At 49.7% G+C, this 16,815-nt stretch overlaps 1 protein-coding gene across 2 annotated transcripts in view; it reads right to left on the bottom strand.

Annotated features, from left to right (window-relative positions):
* Window positions 1-1,115: 1,115 nt before the first annotated feature.
* LOC146295071 (CUB and sushi domain-containing protein 3-like) overlaps window positions 1,116-16,815 on the bottom strand; it is a 232,640-nt gene continuing 216,940 nt past the window's right edge. For both annotated transcript variants that reach the window (XM_084695753.1, XM_084695752.1), the window contains exons 60-70: window positions 15,519-15,692; window positions 14,467-14,640; window positions 12,329-12,402; window positions 10,618-10,729; window positions 8,368-8,547; window positions 7,496-7,561; window positions 6,392-6,550; window positions 5,280-5,392; window positions 4,950-5,037; window positions 4,111-4,246; window positions 1,116-3,548 (exon numbers count right to left, since the gene is read on the bottom strand). In XM_084695753.1, coding sequence (XP_084551879.1) covers window positions 3,389-3,548; window positions 4,111-4,246; window positions 4,950-5,037; window positions 5,280-5,392; window positions 6,392-6,550; window positions 7,496-7,561; window positions 8,368-8,547; window positions 10,618-10,729; window positions 12,329-12,402; window positions 14,467-14,640; window positions 15,519-15,692 — 1,436 coding nt within the window. In that variant the 3' untranslated portion in view covers window positions 1,116-3,388. The remainder of the gene's footprint in view (window positions 3,549-4,110; window positions 4,247-4,949; window positions 5,038-5,279; window positions 5,393-6,391; window positions 6,551-7,495; window positions 7,562-8,367; window positions 8,548-10,617; window positions 10,730-12,328; window positions 12,403-14,466; window positions 14,641-15,518; window positions 15,693-16,815) is intronic.

The following is a 16,815-nucleotide window of genomic DNA, read 5'->3' on the forward strand; positions in this document are numbered from 1 at the left end:
TAGTTGCCATAGTAACTGAGTTTGAACTACATTAAACTGGCTTTATGGAACCGAAGCAACTGGAAATTAGTCAGACTAACTGATATTAGCCTGGCTTATTCGGTAATCTCGCTTATGGACCAGGCCTCTGGTTGCCTTAACAACACTGATATCTGTTGTTTTCTTTGATGCATGGGAAAAACCACACAACGACGTGACGACGATGTCACCAGAACAGGAAGAGGAAGTGACGCATGGCCACTCCCCTCAGATTGGTCCTGCTTTTGATTGGTCAGTTGATGAACATGCAGGAAGACACAGGATCAGTAGACTGCCTCTCTCAGAACAATGTGTGTAAATGATGTGTGTGTGTGTATGACGTGTGTGAATGATGTGCGTGTGTGTGTGCATGATGTGTGTGTATGATGTGTGTGTGTGTGTGTATGATGTGTGTAAATGATGTGTGTGTGTGTATGATGTGTGTAAATGATGTGTGTGTGTGTATGATGTGTGTGAATGATGTGTGTGTGTGTATGATGTGTGTAAATGATGTGTGTGCGTGACGTGTATGTGCATGCTGTGTGTGTGTGTATGCCGTGTGTGTGATGTGTGTGTGTGTTCAGAGCTATCCTGTGGATTCTCCCCAGCGTCTGATGGGAGTCCAGCTGTCAATCATCCAGTAATGATTAAGAGACAGCAGGGGGCTACACGCTGAGTGACGCGTGTCTGAGAGACTGTTAATGTGTGTGTGTGTTAATGTGTGTGTTAATGTGTGTGTGTGTGTGTGTCTGAGTGTTACAGTAATATGTGTGTGTCTGAGAGGGTGTTAATATGTGTGTGTTAATGTGTGTGTGTGTCTGAGAGAGTGTTACAGTAATGTGTGTGTGTCTGAGACCCAGTGTGTTAATGTGTGGCTCTGAGAGAGAGATTGTACATGTGTGTGTGTCTGAGTGTGTACATGTGTGTGTGTCTGAGTGTGTACATGTGTGTGTGTCTGAGTGTGTGTGAATGCCAGTGCATTAATATGTGTGTGTCTGGGAGAGAGAGACAGAGTGTTGAAGCTTCCAATCACACCTCTGACACACCGTGGCTACAGATGACAAGCAGGCCACACTTTACAAAAGCAATTAGCCTTTTTTAATCTTACATTGCATTGAAAATTTACATAATAGAGTCATACATTTTACAAATAATTTCTTCATAAAAATATATTTCTTTACAAAAAAAACTTTGTTTTTCCATATTTTTGTCATGTTTTTCCTTGTTTTTACTGTAGATATCTTCAATGCATTGGGATAAGAGAGGGGGGCTTAGAAGGGCACTCCTTCTGGAATCATGGGGGTTCTTATTGCAGTCATTAATAGGAAAAGCGAGAAAGCCAACACATGGCTCTTTAGAGAAGGACGTGGAGAACGAGGGGGGGGTTGTGTGGGGTGGGGATTAATGTGTGTGTGTGTGCGGTGGGAGGAGGTTGTGTGTGTGCGTGTGTGCGCGGTGGGAGGAGGTTGTGTGTGTCATGTGTGTGCGGTGGGAGGAGGCTGTGTGTGTGCGTGTGTGTGCGGTGAGGGGTGTGGTGTGACGAGGGAGAGAGGAAGAGCAGAGTTGAGTCACATGGTTTTTGGTAGGCACTGTGTCCGGACGAGCCACAACAACATCAACAACAACAACATCAACAACATCAACAACAACTGAGGATCTTGAAACACTGCTCAGTAAAAAGAAATAAACGAATGAGTGCCGTGTCAACTACGAAAGACACAATGTTGTGCAAAATAACGAAAATGCGTGAGGTGTGGGGAAACACAGGGGAACAAACTCTGATCTCATTGGTTTAAAGGCTGGTGATGATGTCAGCGATGAGGATCCTAATGCCCAATGGGACGAGAGGACACTTTTGAAACAGATCCTCCACTATGTTGCCCCTGGTTTCATCAGCTGCTCCTCAGCTCTGATTAGAGGACACCAGAAGACTCATTTACCAGAAATGAAAAAGGCTCACTCTGCTAATGTAGTTTGTGTCTGAGTGTGTGTGTGTGTTTGTGTGAGTGAGTGTCTGAGTGTGTGTGAATGTGTGTGTCTGAGAGAAAGAGACAGCAGTCTAAGAAATTGAAAAGTTAGACTCTAAGATCCCCATACCTGACTGGTGTGACTGGGAATAGAGAGAATGGAGAGAGAGAGACGAAAGAGAGAGAAGAGGAAGGATCATGTGTAGAGATTTGATTCAGTTTATCCTGTGACTGTCTCAGAGGAACGCTCTCTTCAGGACAATATGTGGTGTATGTGTGGTTGATGTCTCTGTGTGTGTACGCTGTGTGTGTGTGCGTAGGGAGCTTGGGGTGGGGCTGAGTTAGCGATATCGTCGTTTCTCATAAAAAACAAACCAAAAAATAAAACGAAAACGCTTCGAAGGAGCTTCCAGGAGAACCCAAAAATACCTCTGTGTGTGGAACACGTGAACAGTGTTTATTGGAAACATATTGTTCTTTTTTATATTTTAAATACATTTTATTATAAACTCTTCGTATAATCTCCGTCTCCCCTGGCAACGGCTCCCAGTGATAATATAATAGCACAAAAATATAGTTGATGAAGCTCCCGGGGCCAGACTGCGGGGGGAAGGGGGACGGTTAACGGTATTTCATGGTATAAAAGCCCCCCCCGGGAGGGGGCAGGGGAGTAGAAGCACTCTCAGAGTGCAGGACGACCCAGCAGAGGAAACGCATCATCGAGCCGCTGCCAAGACCTGGGGGGAGGGGGGGGGGGTTTCAGGGGGTCACCTGTGAAGGAGGAGGCCTCACTCTCTTAGAGTCCTCTTCCTCCTCCTCTTCCTCCTCCTCCTCCCCGTCTGTCCGTCTGTCTGTCTGTCAGTCAGCCTTCCTGAAAAATGTGCTTTAATCATCAGAGAGTCACTCCCTGGCTTCCTGCCTCCATCTCCACAGGCTCTGCCTCTGTACGAGAGTCCACCAATAGAGTCTGATTGTTGGGTTGGAACAGGAAGTGTCTGTCTGTCTGGTTTGTATTTAAAAAATCCTGCAGGTGAGGGGTCAGGGGTAAAGAAGGGGTCAGGGTGGGGATTTCATCAGACAACTTGTTAGCTAGCATCACGTTAGCTACTTCCTTGTTAGCTATCGTCACGTTAGCTGGCATCACGTTAGCTAGCCTCATGTTAGCTAGCCTCATGTTAGCTAGCCCCTTGTTAGTTAATATCCTGTTAGCTAGCCTTGTGTCGGCTAGCATCATGTTAGCTAGCCTTGCATTAGCTAGCCGCGCGTTAGCTAGCATCCCTTTAGCATCACGTTAACCATGACACCATGTGTTGACAGTGTTGGACGGGGGCGGGGGGGGAGGGGGGCAGTAGGTGTGGGGTTGGGTTAAACCGTTTCACCATGGTGGAGGTCGGGTTAAACCATCACACCATGGTGCAGACAGTGTTGAGGTTGGGGTCGAAGCGCACGGCCTTGCCCTCCACAGCCTTGGCGGTGGTGTTGTACATGGGGTTCTCGAACGCCGCCTGGCCGTTGTTGTTCTCGTGCACGGAGCAGCCCGTGTACTGCGTCTTGGGAGTTGTCCTGCGGGTGCAACGGAGAGCAGGTCAGCGCAAACAGCAGAAGAAGACCCGAGGTTGGCACAAACAGGACAAGCAGAAGAAGATTGCCACAGTTTTCAAAGTGACTAAACTGGCCATTTTCAGCCTTGCCCCTTTGTATTTCCAGTAAATGCTGGTGAAAGGTTATGTGGGTGTGGGAGGTTTACATGAATATTCATTCTTGGGCTTCCTAAAATGCTCGAAGTGATTCACCAACATGACCAATTATTTTACCCAGCTCTCCCTGTAAACTGTTAGAATACCTCGAAAAGATATTCATACATCTTGAAGTTCTTCAAATGTTTGAACCACTATAGGCAAAATTGTCAGGACTTACCACCTAATAATCATAAACAACACTTTTGCAAATATTTGTTGGAATCAAGATCAGGATAGATGAGTTTAGCTATGGATCAGTAGTAAACATAGGGGTTTAACTTGAAAAAGGTGTTGGAGTTTAGACTTTAATAGTTGCTAGTGATTGTTATGTCTAACAGTAGTGGTGTATTTTTACTGTATATAAAATATCTGTAGTTTGAACTCACCTCTGTTTGTAAAGGTAAAATCCGAAGCCTGCAAATATCAGGGCAAAAAAAGGCACAAGGATTGCTATGGCAACAGAACTACTGTTGGTGCCATGAGGAGGAGGGGCCGAGTTGTGACTCTCTGACATGTTCAGACCTTGGACACACACACACACACACAAACACACACACACAAACAAACCAGAACATTAGTTATGAAATCAGCAGTAGTGTGGGTAGGTCTTCCAGCTATGAGGCTGATTCTAATAGAACCAGGGTTAGATCCAGGGATAGCCTGACTCTGATAGAACCAGCATGATATCTAGCTACTGCAGAGTATATTCAAGTAGAGAGTAGAGCATAGAGTATGTATAGACAGTATAGAGTTGAATACAATATAGTAGAGAGCACAGAATAGTATAGTATATAGTAAAGTATATGGTAGAGTAGAGAGTAGGTATAGTAGAGTAGAGAGTATAGCATCAAATAAAGTATAAAGTAGAGTACAGTAGAGTAAAGAGTGTGGAGCAAGAGTAGATCATATTGAATAGTACAGTAGAGTATAGGGTAGAGTAGAGAGTAGGGTATAGTAGAGTAGAGAGTAGGGTATAGTAGAGTAGAGAGTAGGGTATAGTAGAGCAGAGAGTAGGGTATAGTAGAGTAGAGAGTAGGGTATAGTAGAGCAGAGAGTAGGGTATAGTAGAGCAGAGAGTAGGGTATAGTAGAGTAGAGAGTAGGGTACAGTAGAGCAGAGAGTAGGGTATAGTAGAGTAGAGAGTAGGGTATAGTAGAGCAGAGAGTAGGGTATGGTAGAGCAGAACCCAGTAGAGAGTACAGTAGAGTACAGAGTGGTAGGGTACCTAGCCTCTGCAGTCCAAACTGTCCGAAGTCTTGACCCTGTATGAAACCTTGGAACACGTAGGTGGAGCCATCTGGCTCAGCAGACACCTGGGGAACAGGCAGCCCAAACAGCCAGTCAGTCAGGAAACACAGTCAGGAAACAGTCAGCCAGGAAACAGTCAGGAAACAGTCAGGCAGGTACACAGTCAGGAAACAGTCAGGAAACAGTCAGGCAGGTACACAGTCAGGAAACAGTCAGGCAGGTACACAGTCAGAAAACAGTCAAGAAGTGAAACAGGAAGGAGGAGACAGGACAGGAGAAAAGGAGGGAGGAAGAGAAGAAGACTTACAAAGCCGTCCATGGCCCAGGTCTCTTCTTGTACTTTGCCTGGAGCTGATTGGCTGGACTCCCTGACCTCGTACATCAACAGCAACAGACGAGCTTCCTGGCTCTTATACACACCTGGGGGGGGGGGGTAGTTTAACAGGGTGATTTAACCTTTCTCCCCTAGCAACTATTATTTAATCTCTCTCCCTCTCCTTCACTCTCTCTCCATCTCCTCTCTCTCATCCACCCATCTCTCTCATCCCCCCATCTCTCTCTCTCTCTCTCTCTCTCTCTCTCTCTCTCTCTCTCTCTCTCTCTCTCCCCGTCTCCATCTCTCTTTCCTAATTAGAAATGACGGGGCAGACTCAAGAACAATCTGATATCTAAGAGATTAATTAGACAATGTAAATCAATGTCAGCTTTGTCAGCGGAGGAGAGATAAGAGAGACAGAGCGAACAGACAGAGAGAGAGATTGAGGGAGGGAGAGATACAGAGAGAGGCAAAGACGAAAGGAGAGAGAGATATACACCGAGAGATAGAGGGAGGGTGAGAAAGAGAGAGAGAGCGAGAGCGAGAGAGAGCGAGAGAGAGAGAGAGAGAGAGAGACAGAGAGAGAGAGAGAGAGAGAGAGAGAGAGAAAGAGAGAGAGAGAGAGAGAGAGAGAGAGAGAGAGAGAGAGAGAGAGAGAGAGAGAGGGGGAAAGAGAAGCACTATTATTTTAATTACAAAAAATCCATCAAGGACTTGTCAGACTGGATTCATATTTCACACAAGACAGCGATGGAGTAGGTTATGCTGAGAAATATTATAGAGCGAGAGATGAGAGGAGGTCAGAGGATAACACATAAACACACAAACGAGCACAGCAATTATCCTCCAACCATAACGTAACACCACCATCTGGAACCATGACAGCAGAGCAGGTAATTACTGTTTAAAAGCTGTTAAATACTTGAGGAGAACTGGTGTTTTATCTCCAAAGCTGGAGCAGTGGATCAGTGTGGGAAAGTGACAACGATGACCCGGAACAAACTCGCCTAAATTATTCCACCTCCTTCCCCCTCCCCTCCCCTGTCCTCCTCCCCCTCCTCCCTCCCTTGCTCCTCCTCCTTTCTCCTGCTCCCTCCTCCCACCTGAGAGCAGCAGTTCCATGTTGGCGTTGGAGAGCGTGACGTTGACCCTCCCGGAGGAGGCGTTGAAGCTGGTGATGCTCAGGGTCATGGGGCGCTTCCTGCCGCGGTAGTCATAGGAACCCTTCCAGATGTAGTTGGGCGCAAACACGTCATCTGGAACTGAGGAGGGAAGGAGGGGGGGGGGGGGGCAGGATCGGGGGGGGGGGGGTAGCATGAACAGAAGTCTCAGTCCGCTGGCGGACTCCCCCCCTCCCCCCATACGTCCAGCCCCGCACCGGCGAGCGCTGGAGACGTGTTAAGCATTCTGGAGGTCGGAGGAACTTTCCGGGGTTGCGTTGGATCACGCAGCGGAGGATGGGAGGTGAGGAGAGGGAAAGAGAGGGAGAGAGAGGAAGGGAGTGAGAGGTAGAGGGAGACAGGGAGAGAGGGGGAGCGAGCGAGGGGGAGAGGGAGAGAGACAGAGAGAGAGAGAGAGAGAGAGGGAAAGAGAGAGAGAGAGGGAGGGAGGGAGGGAGGGAGGGAGGGAGGGAGGGAGGGAGGGAGGGAGAGAGAGAGAGAGAGAGAGAGAGAGAGAGAGAGAGAGAGAGAGAGAGAAAGAGAGAGGGGGAGGGAGCGCACAAGCTGCCTGGAAATCTTACCATCAAACTATCCCGCCCTCGCAATAACACACCCACACACACAAACTCTCTCTTCATAATCTACTTCTTGAGGGCTTCTCAGAAACACATTACATTTAGTTATTTAGTAGACGCTCATATCCAGAGCGCCTTAGCACATTAGTACCAGAAAGAGAAAGAGAGATGGACATAGAGAGACAGGTTGAGACAGGGAAAGAAAGAGAGAGAAAGAGAGGGGGAAAGAGAAAGAGGGAGAGACAGAGAGAGGCAAAAGAAAGAAAGAGATAGATGTAGAAAGTGGCACTAACTATGATCTCTTCTGACATGAGTATTCATGTTTAATCAGGGGTCAGGGGTTAGGCACAGGGGCTAGGGCCAGAGGTCAAGAACTGGGGTCAGGGTCAGGAACAGGGTTCAGGGTCAAGGGTCGGGAACGGGTGTCAGGGTCAGAGTTTAGGAAACAGGGGTCAGGGGTCAAGGTACTCACCATTGAGTTTGGGGCTGGGGGTCCCTGGAGCTGGTTTCATGGGCTTCTCTGACAGCTTGGATCCAGCTGTGGACACACATGCATGGATAAATACAGTCTACTGGGAGAGGAGAGGAAAGGAGGAGAGGAGACTGGGGAGGGGAGGAAAGGAGGAGAGAAATGGAGGGGGGGGAAGGAGGGGAGGGAAGAGGAGAGAAGTGGAGGAGAGCAGTATGTCCTTCCCCTCTCCACATCTGTTTGAGTCTGTAATTACTGGCTGGCCTCAGGTGGGCAGCTGTGCCACTCAGCACAAAGATGCTCTGTGTGTGTGTGTGTGTGTGTGTAGTCACAACCCTTAGGGAACATGAGAGACTCTGGCCTAGATCAGTGCGTGCTCCACACACACACACACACACACACACACACACACACACACACACACACACACACTCAGCATCTCTCTCTACAGGTCTGCTATCAAGGTGCTTGTTACCGTGAACTACTGTGGAGCGGCCAGGTGTTACAGCACAGCAGTCTGACAGCTGTGTGTGTATGTGTGTGTGTGTCTTTGTGTGTGCATCATACCTAGACAGCCAATTCAGGGATGTGTATGACTGTGTGTGTGTGTGTGTTCATTTGTGAATGTGTGTGAGTAGGTGTCATACCTATGAACACAATACCTCAGACCCACCGCCTCTCTGTGTGCCACCGTTGCAATGTGTTTGCGTGTGCGTCTGTGTGTGTGTGCGTCTGTGTGTGTGTGCGTGTGTGTGCGTGTGCGTCTGTGTGCGTCTGTGTGTGTGTGCGTCTGTGTGCGTGTGCGTCTGTGTGCGTGTGCGTCTGTGTGCGTGTGCGTCTGTGTGTGTGTGCGTCTGTGTGTGCGTGTGACATACCTCTACACACAGGCGTCTTCCCGCTCCACGTGCCGTCGGACCTGCAGACTCGGTGTTCTGATCCTCCAGACAGGAAGTAACCCCGCTGACAGGAGTAGACCAGCGTGAAGCCATATCCTGCCAGCTCCATAAACACCACTGTCACATGATCAGGGCTCTCCGGCTGCTTACATGAGTGGGCTGGGGAAGGGGAGGGGGGGACGTAGTTAGACCTCTCATTCTACTCTTTGACTAGATCAAACCAGATTAGGCCAGACTAGACCAGACCAGATCAGAACGGACAACCAGAATTTACCAGACTAGACCAGACTAGATAAGACCAGACCAGACTATAGACCAGACCAGACCAGGTTAAACCAGGCAAAGCTAACCCAGGTTTTTTCACTAATTACAAGGATCAGGATATCAAACGATGAAAGGATCTTAGTAGACACATATACACACAGAGACCAGGCACACACACACACATGCATCTGCACACACATCCGTTCACACAAAAACAAATACAATTTGGCAGAACTGAGGCTAATTACAGAGATAGTGAAATGTGTTTATGACTGAAAAGAAAGGGAGATGGAGGAGGAAGAGAGAGGGGGTGAAGAGAGAGAGATGGAGAGAGGAGAGAGAGAGATTGAGAGAGGAGGAGGAGGAGAGAGATGGAGAGGGGAGGAGAGAGAGATTGAGAGAGGAGGAGGAGGAGAGAGATGGAGAGGGGAGGAGGAAAGAGAGGGAGATAGAGAGGAGGAGGAGAGAGAGATGGAGAGAGGGGGAGGAGAGAGATGGAGAGAGAGATGGAGAGAGGAGGAGAGAGATGGAGAGAGGGGGTGGAGAGAGATGGAGAGAGGAGAGAGAGATAGAGAGAAGGAGAGAGATGGAGAGAGAGATGGAGAGAGGAGGAGAGAGGGGGTGGAGAGAGATCGATAGAGAGAGGGGAAGGAGAGAGATGGAGAGAGAGATGGAGAGAGGGGGTGGAGAGAGAGACATAGAGAAGGGGTGGAGAGAAAGACATAGAGAGGGGGTGGAGAGAGAGATGTACATGGACAGAGGTTTAGGGAGAGAGATACAGCTTCTTACTCCATACAGACTTAGCGACCACACCCTTGCAATTGAGGAAGGGACACAAAACATGCATGTTACCAAAAGAACATGAAATCTGTGGTCACTGTACATCAGAGTAAAGATGAAATGGAGATACTCATTATCCTCAAATATAACAAATACGAGGAATATTCCAGAAAGATTTACCAGCTAATTACAACCTACACAGAGCTTAATGATAGTGAGAAACTAAGGATGTTTCTGTGCGAGGGACCTACAGTGAGTCTTGCTGCCAGATATATTCGAGAGTCACAACTTGGATAGGGTAATTGTTGAAACTATTATTTTTCCGAACATTTTGTTTTGTGATTACACTCAAACATTTTATGTTATTTTGCATCTTGATATTTGTATGGGTGTGTGTTTTAGGATTAATGATGATTGGATTCTCTGCTATATGTAAACAATTAGATGACTAGATTAGACTATGGACTCCTTTGGCAACATTGTCTGAACGTTCATGCCAATAAAGCATATTAAAATATATTTAATTCAGAGAGGAAGAAAGATTAGAGGGGGAGTCAGAAATAGAGAAGCAGAGAGGAAAGTAAAGGGAGAGTGATGGAGAGAGAAGGAAAGAGAGATGGAGGGGGAGAGAGAGGGTGAAAGAGAGATGGAGGGGGAGAGAGAGAGGGAGAATGAAAGAGAGATAGAGGGAGAAAGAGAGATGGAGGGGGAGAGAGGGGGAGAGAGAGAGTGAAAGAGTGGGAGAAAGAGAGAGAGGGAGAGAAAGACGGAGGGGGGAGGGAGATTGAAAGAAAGAGAGAGGGAGTGAGAGAGGGGAAGAGAGAGAGAGAGAAAGAGAGAGGTCCTAAATCCTGACCGTTCTGACAGGTTCTATCTACTTCTGTCTGCTTCTGTCTGCTTCTGTGTGGTTCTACCAGGTTCTATCTGGTTGTCCAGAACGCTTTACTGTACTCTACTGTTTCCTACTGTCCCAGTTCCCATGGAAACAGCACACTGCGCTTACGCAACCAGATGAGTTCGAAAACACCTGAGTGTGTTTGTCATATGCACACACACTTGAGACTGCTTGGCACACGCCCACACATGCACACACTTCTGAGACTGCCCGTCACACCTTTACACACAAACGCGCTGAATCACAAGGAAACAGGAAGTGATGCAGGCCTGTGAGGTCAGGTGACTTACGTATGCACTCTGGTTGGAGGCCGCTCCAGGTGAGGTCGGCCTGGCAGAGACGCGTGGTGGAGCCCTGGAGCAGGTGACCTGGCTGGCACTGGAACCCCACCATGCTGCCCACCTGCACACACACACACACACACACACACATGCAAGAACAGACGCATGAACCACACACACAAACACACACACACACACATTTGTGTTATTATGCTGTTTGTTCTTTGGCACTTCATCAACCCACCTGTCCTCCTCCTCTCATCTCTCCTCCTCTCTCATCTCATCTCTCCCCTTCTCCTCTGTCCTCTCTTCATCTCTCCTCTCCTCATCTCTCCTCCTCTCATCTCTCCTCCTCCTTTCATCTCTCCCCTCCTCCTCCTCTCATCTCTCCTCCTCCTCCTCTTCAGCATCTCCAGTGGTTGTGTGAATGTGGTCAGGTCCACAGCTCCCAGCTTTCTCCTGACCCAACCACTAAAACTACTTAATGTCGTAAAATCTTAATGTCAGCACATCAGCCTCAAATATCCACCTCCACGTCCTTCCCTGCCCTCATCCCTCCATCCTCTCCCTCCATCCCAACCTCCCTTCCTCCAGCCTGTCCTCTCATCACCTCCCTCCATCCTCTCCCTCCCCTTCCTTGTCCTCTCCCACCCACCCTCCCTCCTCTCCCACCCCCCTCCTCCTTCTCAGCACCTCTCTCTCTCTCTCTATCTCTCTCTCTCTCTCTCTCTCTCTCTCTCTCACTCTCTCACTCTCTCTCTCTCTCTCTCTCTCTCTCTCTCTCTCTCTCTCTCTCCCCCAGTCTTGTGTGCTGTGATCATACGATGCTTTCATCTGTGCTGGTGTGTCAAAGTCTGCTTTAATGTTCTATTAGAGGATCAACCAGTTGGACAAACACACTCTCTCACACACACACTCTCTCACGCACACACATACAAACACACACTGCAGCACAGTTTTGTCCCGTTTATATGAGCTAGTAGTATAAACATATTGGGCAGAGGTGTTTGTGTGTGTGTGCGTGTGAGTGTGTGTGCTCATTAGAGAGACAACACAGACAGGACAGCATGGGTCTGGCTGGTGACCGTAGGAGGCCAACACACACACACACACACACACCCCACTGAGTCCGGTTTCTTATGAGGACATAACCAGGGTATCTTTCCCAGCAGGGTCTTGCAAAACAACCTCACATGTTCTCCCTCAAGTTCTCCCCTCATGTTCTCCTTCAGGTACTCCCCCCATGTTCTCCTTCAGGTACTCCCCCCATGTTCTCCTTCAGGTACTCCCCCCATGTTCTCCTTCAGGTACTCCCCCCATGTTCTCCTTCAGGTACTCCCCCCATGTTCTCCTTCAGGTACTCCCCCCATGTTCTCCTTCAGGTACTCCCCCCATGTTCTCCTTCAGGTACTCCCCCCATGTTCTCCTTCAGGTACTCCCCCCATGTTCTCCTTCAGGTACTCCCCCCATGTTCTCCTTCAGGTACTCCCCCCATGTTCTCCTTCAGGTACTCCCCTCATGTTCTCCTTCAGGTACTCCCCCCATGTTCTCCTTCAGGTACTCCCCCCATGTTCTCCATTATTATCTCCAGCACATTCTCCCCTCACGTTCCACCCCATGTTCTCCCACGCTTTCTCCTCCCACGTTCTCCCTCATGTTCTCCAACGAGTTCTGCCCCGTGGCCCGCCAAACGTTCTCACGGGTTCTCCAAACGTCTTACCTTGAAGCCATAGGTTCTGTTGAGGGAACCATAGCGGGGTGTTCCTGGGTTATCACAGGTGGTACGAGTAGGTTCTGAGAGGGGGGAGAGAGAGAGAGAGAGAGAGAGAGAGAGAGAGAGAGAGAGAGAGAGAGAGAGAGAGAGAGAGAGAGAGAGAGAGAGAGAGAAAGAGAGAGAGAGAAAGAGAGAGAGAGAGAAAGAGAGAGAAAGAGAGGAGAAAAGGAGAGGGAGAAAGGTCAGTGTAGACAGATAGTTCTAGACTACCGACTCGACCTAGCTACCTCCAGTTTATGTTTGTGTGTGTGTGTGTTATGAACATCAACAGACTGCCCACAGTGACAGTCGCCCTTTGTGAGAGTGTGTGCTTGTAAAACCGTCTGTGAGTTTGTGGGTGAGAGCGCGTGTGTGTTTCTGGAAGTGGGCCTGCCGTGGTCATTAGTGTCTGGCAGCAGTACCAGCAGCCACCACTAGAGAACACTGCTGCTACAGAAAAGATGCACGGCTGGACCGGCTGATGGTGTGTATGTGTGTGTGTGTGTGCGTGTGCCCGTGCATATTTGTACGTGTGTGTGTGATCCTGTGTGTGGCCCCTGTGTGTGAGGGTGTGTGTGACCCTGTGAGTGTGTGTGATCCTGTGCGTGTGTGTGACCCTGTGTGTGTGAGTGTGTGTGTGATCCTGCGTGTGTGTGTGTGTGATCATTAGCATGTGCAGCACAGCCTCTCCCAGGCTGACGCAGGAACCTGACTCAATGCAGCCTTAGAGATGACAGCAGCTACACACCTCGCTCTCTCTCTCTCTCTCTCTCTCTCCCTCTCTATCTCTCCATCTCTCTCCGTCCCTTTTCTCCTTCCTTCCTTCTCTCCCTCTTTCCATCCCTCACTCCTCCTTTATCTCTGTCCATCCCTCTCTAACCCTCTCTCCTTTTCTCTCCCTCTTTCCTTCTCTCCCTCTCTATCTTGATTCCTCTTTCAGTTTTGTTCAGTTTTTTTACTTTTCCTCTTTTGGTTCTTTGGCTCGCCTTCTTTTTTCCATCCCCCCCGCCCCTCCCTCAGTCCCTACCTCCAACCCTCTTTCTCTCTCGTCCCCCCTCCATCCCTTGATCTAATCTCCTCAGTATTCAACAGCAACCTTATGACAGCCAATCACATCCATCAGCCAGACAATCAGCCAATGCCCATGCACTTCCCAGCAGAAACCTAATTTTAGGCCAATCAACCTTAATGACATCTTTCTCTCTACTCCTCCCTCCAGCTCCATCTCCCCTTTTAATTATCTCTTTCTCTGTTCTCTATTTCTCCCTTTCCCTCCCTCCCTCCCTCCCTCCCTCCCTCCCTCCCTCCCTCCCTCCCTCCCTCCCTCCCTCCCTCCCTCCCTCCCTCCCTCCCTCCCTCCCTCCCTCCCTCCCTCCCTCCCCCTTCCTCCCCCCCCCCCTTCCTCCCCCCCCCCCCTCCCTCCTCCCTCCCTCCATCCCCCCTCCTCCCTCCCTCCCCCCCCCCACCTCCCTCCCTCCCTCCCTTGTGTAAAGATGAATAATGTAGCTAGCAACAGCAGAAACTCCAGCTGAACTCTCACAATCAGCAATATTTCACCTGTGCCTCTGTCCAGACCTGTGTGTGTGTGTGTGTGTGAGAGCATGTACAGCATGTGCATCGTTTACCTATTCAGCATGTTTATGCTACCTATTCAGTGTGTGTGTTACCTATGCAGTGTGTGTGTGTGTTACCTATGCAGTGTGTGTGTGTGTTACCTATGCAGTGTGTGTGTGTTACCTATGCAGTGTGTGTGTGTGTTACCTATGCAGTGTGTGTGTGTGTGTTACCTATGCAGTGTGTGTGTGTTACCTATGCAGTGTGTGTGTGTGTTACCTATGCAGTGTGTGTGTGTGTTACCTATGCAGTGTGTGTGTGTGTGTTACCTATGCAGTGTGTGTGTTAGCTATGCAGTGTGTGTGTGTTACCTATGCAGTGTGTGTGTGTGTGTTACCTATGCAGTGTGTGTGTTAGCTATGCAGTGTGTGTGTGTTACCTATGCAGTGTGTGTGTGTTACCTATGCAGTGTGTGTGTGTGTTACCTATGCAGTGTGTGTGTGTTACCTATGCAGTGTGTGTGTGTTACCTATGCAGTGTGTGTGTGTTACCTATGCAGCGAGGCTGGAAGCCGCTCCACAGGCCGTCAGCCTGACAGAGGCGCGTGGTGGAGCCCACCGGGATGTAGGGGGCGCTGCAGCTGAACAACACCTCCGATTGGTAGATGAAGCTGCGCCCCTCCCGGAAGCCGTGGGCAGGAACGCCTGGGTCGCCACAGAACTTGGCTGCAGGAACAGGAAGAGGAGGAGTCAGATACTGAGATCTCATTGGCCCTGGGGCAGGAAAGGGAGAGGTTGCATTCTTATAGGGTGAGGCCCTTGTGTTGTAAAGAGGAGGAGAGATGGGTGTTGTTCCATCTCATCCTCCCCTCCCCTCTCTTTTCTCCCTTCCTCTCCACTACCCACAGACTCTTATTGATGAATAAAATATATCTTCTCTTCTTGCTGTCAGGAGAAAGAAACAAGTTAGAGAGAGGGAGAGAGAGACTGAGAGAGGGAGAGAGAGAGACAGAGAGAGGGAGAGACAGAGAGAGGGAGAGAGAGAGACAGAGAAAGACAGAGAGAGAGACAGAGAGAGGGAGAGACAGAGAGAGGGAGAGAGAGAGACAGAGAAAGACAGAGAGAGAGACAGAGAGACAGAGAGAGACAGAGAGGGAGAGAGAGAGAAGGAGAGAGAGAGACAGAGAGGGTGAGAGAGGGAGAGAGAAAAAGGGTGGGGGAAGAGAGCAGAGCGAGAGAGAGAGTGCAGTGACTTTACAGTTCTATCAAGTCCGAAAGTCGTTTCTTCTGCAGGAATCGAAAGAAGAAGAGAAGGAGGAGGCAGAGAGGGAGGAGGGAGAGAAGGAGAGAGAACACCGTTGCAATTCAGAGCCCTTTTAATGTCCCCCTCTCTTTCTCTTCTCCACTCATCTCTCCCCTCCCTCCTTCCATCCCTCTCTTCCAAACTCTATCCCCCGTCCCTACTCTCTCTCTCTCTCTCTCTCTCTCTCTCTCTCTCTCTCTCTCTCTCTCTCTCTCTCTCTCTCTCTCTCTCTCTCTCTCTCTCTCTCTCTCTCTCTCTCTCTCACACACCCGGAGTGTGTGTGTGTGTGTGTGTGACTCACGTAGACACTGCGGCACCATGCCGCTCCAGGAGCCGTTGGCGACGCAGGTGAGCACGGCGGGGAAGGACAGCTCGTAGCCCGGCTGGCAGCTGTAGCTCACACTGGTGCCCCACTCGAAGCCGCTGCCCTCCACCACCCCGTTAGAGACCGGGGGAGGGGCGGCGCAGGTCACCGCTGGGGGAGGGGCGAGGGGGGAGGAGGGGGGGGGGGAGGTGGGGAGAGACACGCGGTTGGATTATTCAGCTGTGGAGGTGCTCAATCTGTTTCAACGCTCCTGACGTAGCGTGAGCACACTGGGGTGGATGTGGAGGAGTGTGTGTGTGTGTGTGTGTGTGTCTGTGTGGGACTTCCTGCTGGCCCTGAAGTGGGTGACAACTACAGCTGTAGTGACAGGTTTTGTGTCTCGCCAGAGATGGAGTATTTACACTCTCCTCCCCTCCTCTCCTTTTCCCCTCCTCTCCTCTCCCCTCCTCCCCCCTCCTCCCCCCTCTCTCTCCTCTCCTCTTGATTAACAATGATCAAAGGGTTCTAAGATCAAAGCTTGAGGTTGGCTCTGGAGTTTTATCCGTGTTCTTTGAACTGGACCATTACTGCGACAACAGCCCTCAATGGATACAGTCGCCATGACCACACCGGTTAGCGTTGCCCATGGCATCATGGTCAGACGTGACATGCTTTCACACAGGGTCGTGGCCAGGGACACACGTACACACTCTCTCACACACACACACGCACACACGCACGCGCACACACACACTCACACACCACAAAGGAGAGAACGGGAGAGTGTGTTTGGTGCGTCTGAGAGTGTGTATGCGTGTGTGCGTGTCTCAGCGTGTATGTCTCACAGTGAGCGTGTGTCTCAGTGTGTGTGTGTGTGTGTGTGTGTGTGTGCAGGTGCGACTGGTGTAACTGATGCTCCCTCACAGCTGGTCTGGAGCCCCAGTGGAGTGGTTGATATAAAACGTTACATATGAAATAGCTCCACACGTGAAAACACACAAGTTAATTAAAGAGACCCCACTCTGTGTGCTCACTCACTCACACACACACACACACACACACCAACGCACGCACACACACAGTCTCCCACCAGGCTAGACTCAGGATGTTTGTTTAGTCTTGTCACTGTGCTGGTAATGGTAAACTGTGTTTTTATCAGAGGGTGTAAGGATGCTTGTGTTTGTGTGTCCAATACAGTTTCCATTGTGCTCTGTCTGTGTTTCCATGGACGCCCTCGCACACAAAGAAAAACAGACCAACAGACCGCAGAGGCTGCCCCCACTCCTGCCTCCCC

This window comes from Hypomesus nipponensis, chromosome 4, assembly GCF_054491055.1.
Source record: "Hypomesus nipponensis isolate SF chromosome 4, ASM5449105v1, whole genome shotgun sequence".
In the NCBI taxonomy this organism is placed as follows: Eukaryota; Metazoa; Chordata; class Actinopteri; order Osmeriformes; family Osmeridae; genus Hypomesus; species Hypomesus nipponensis.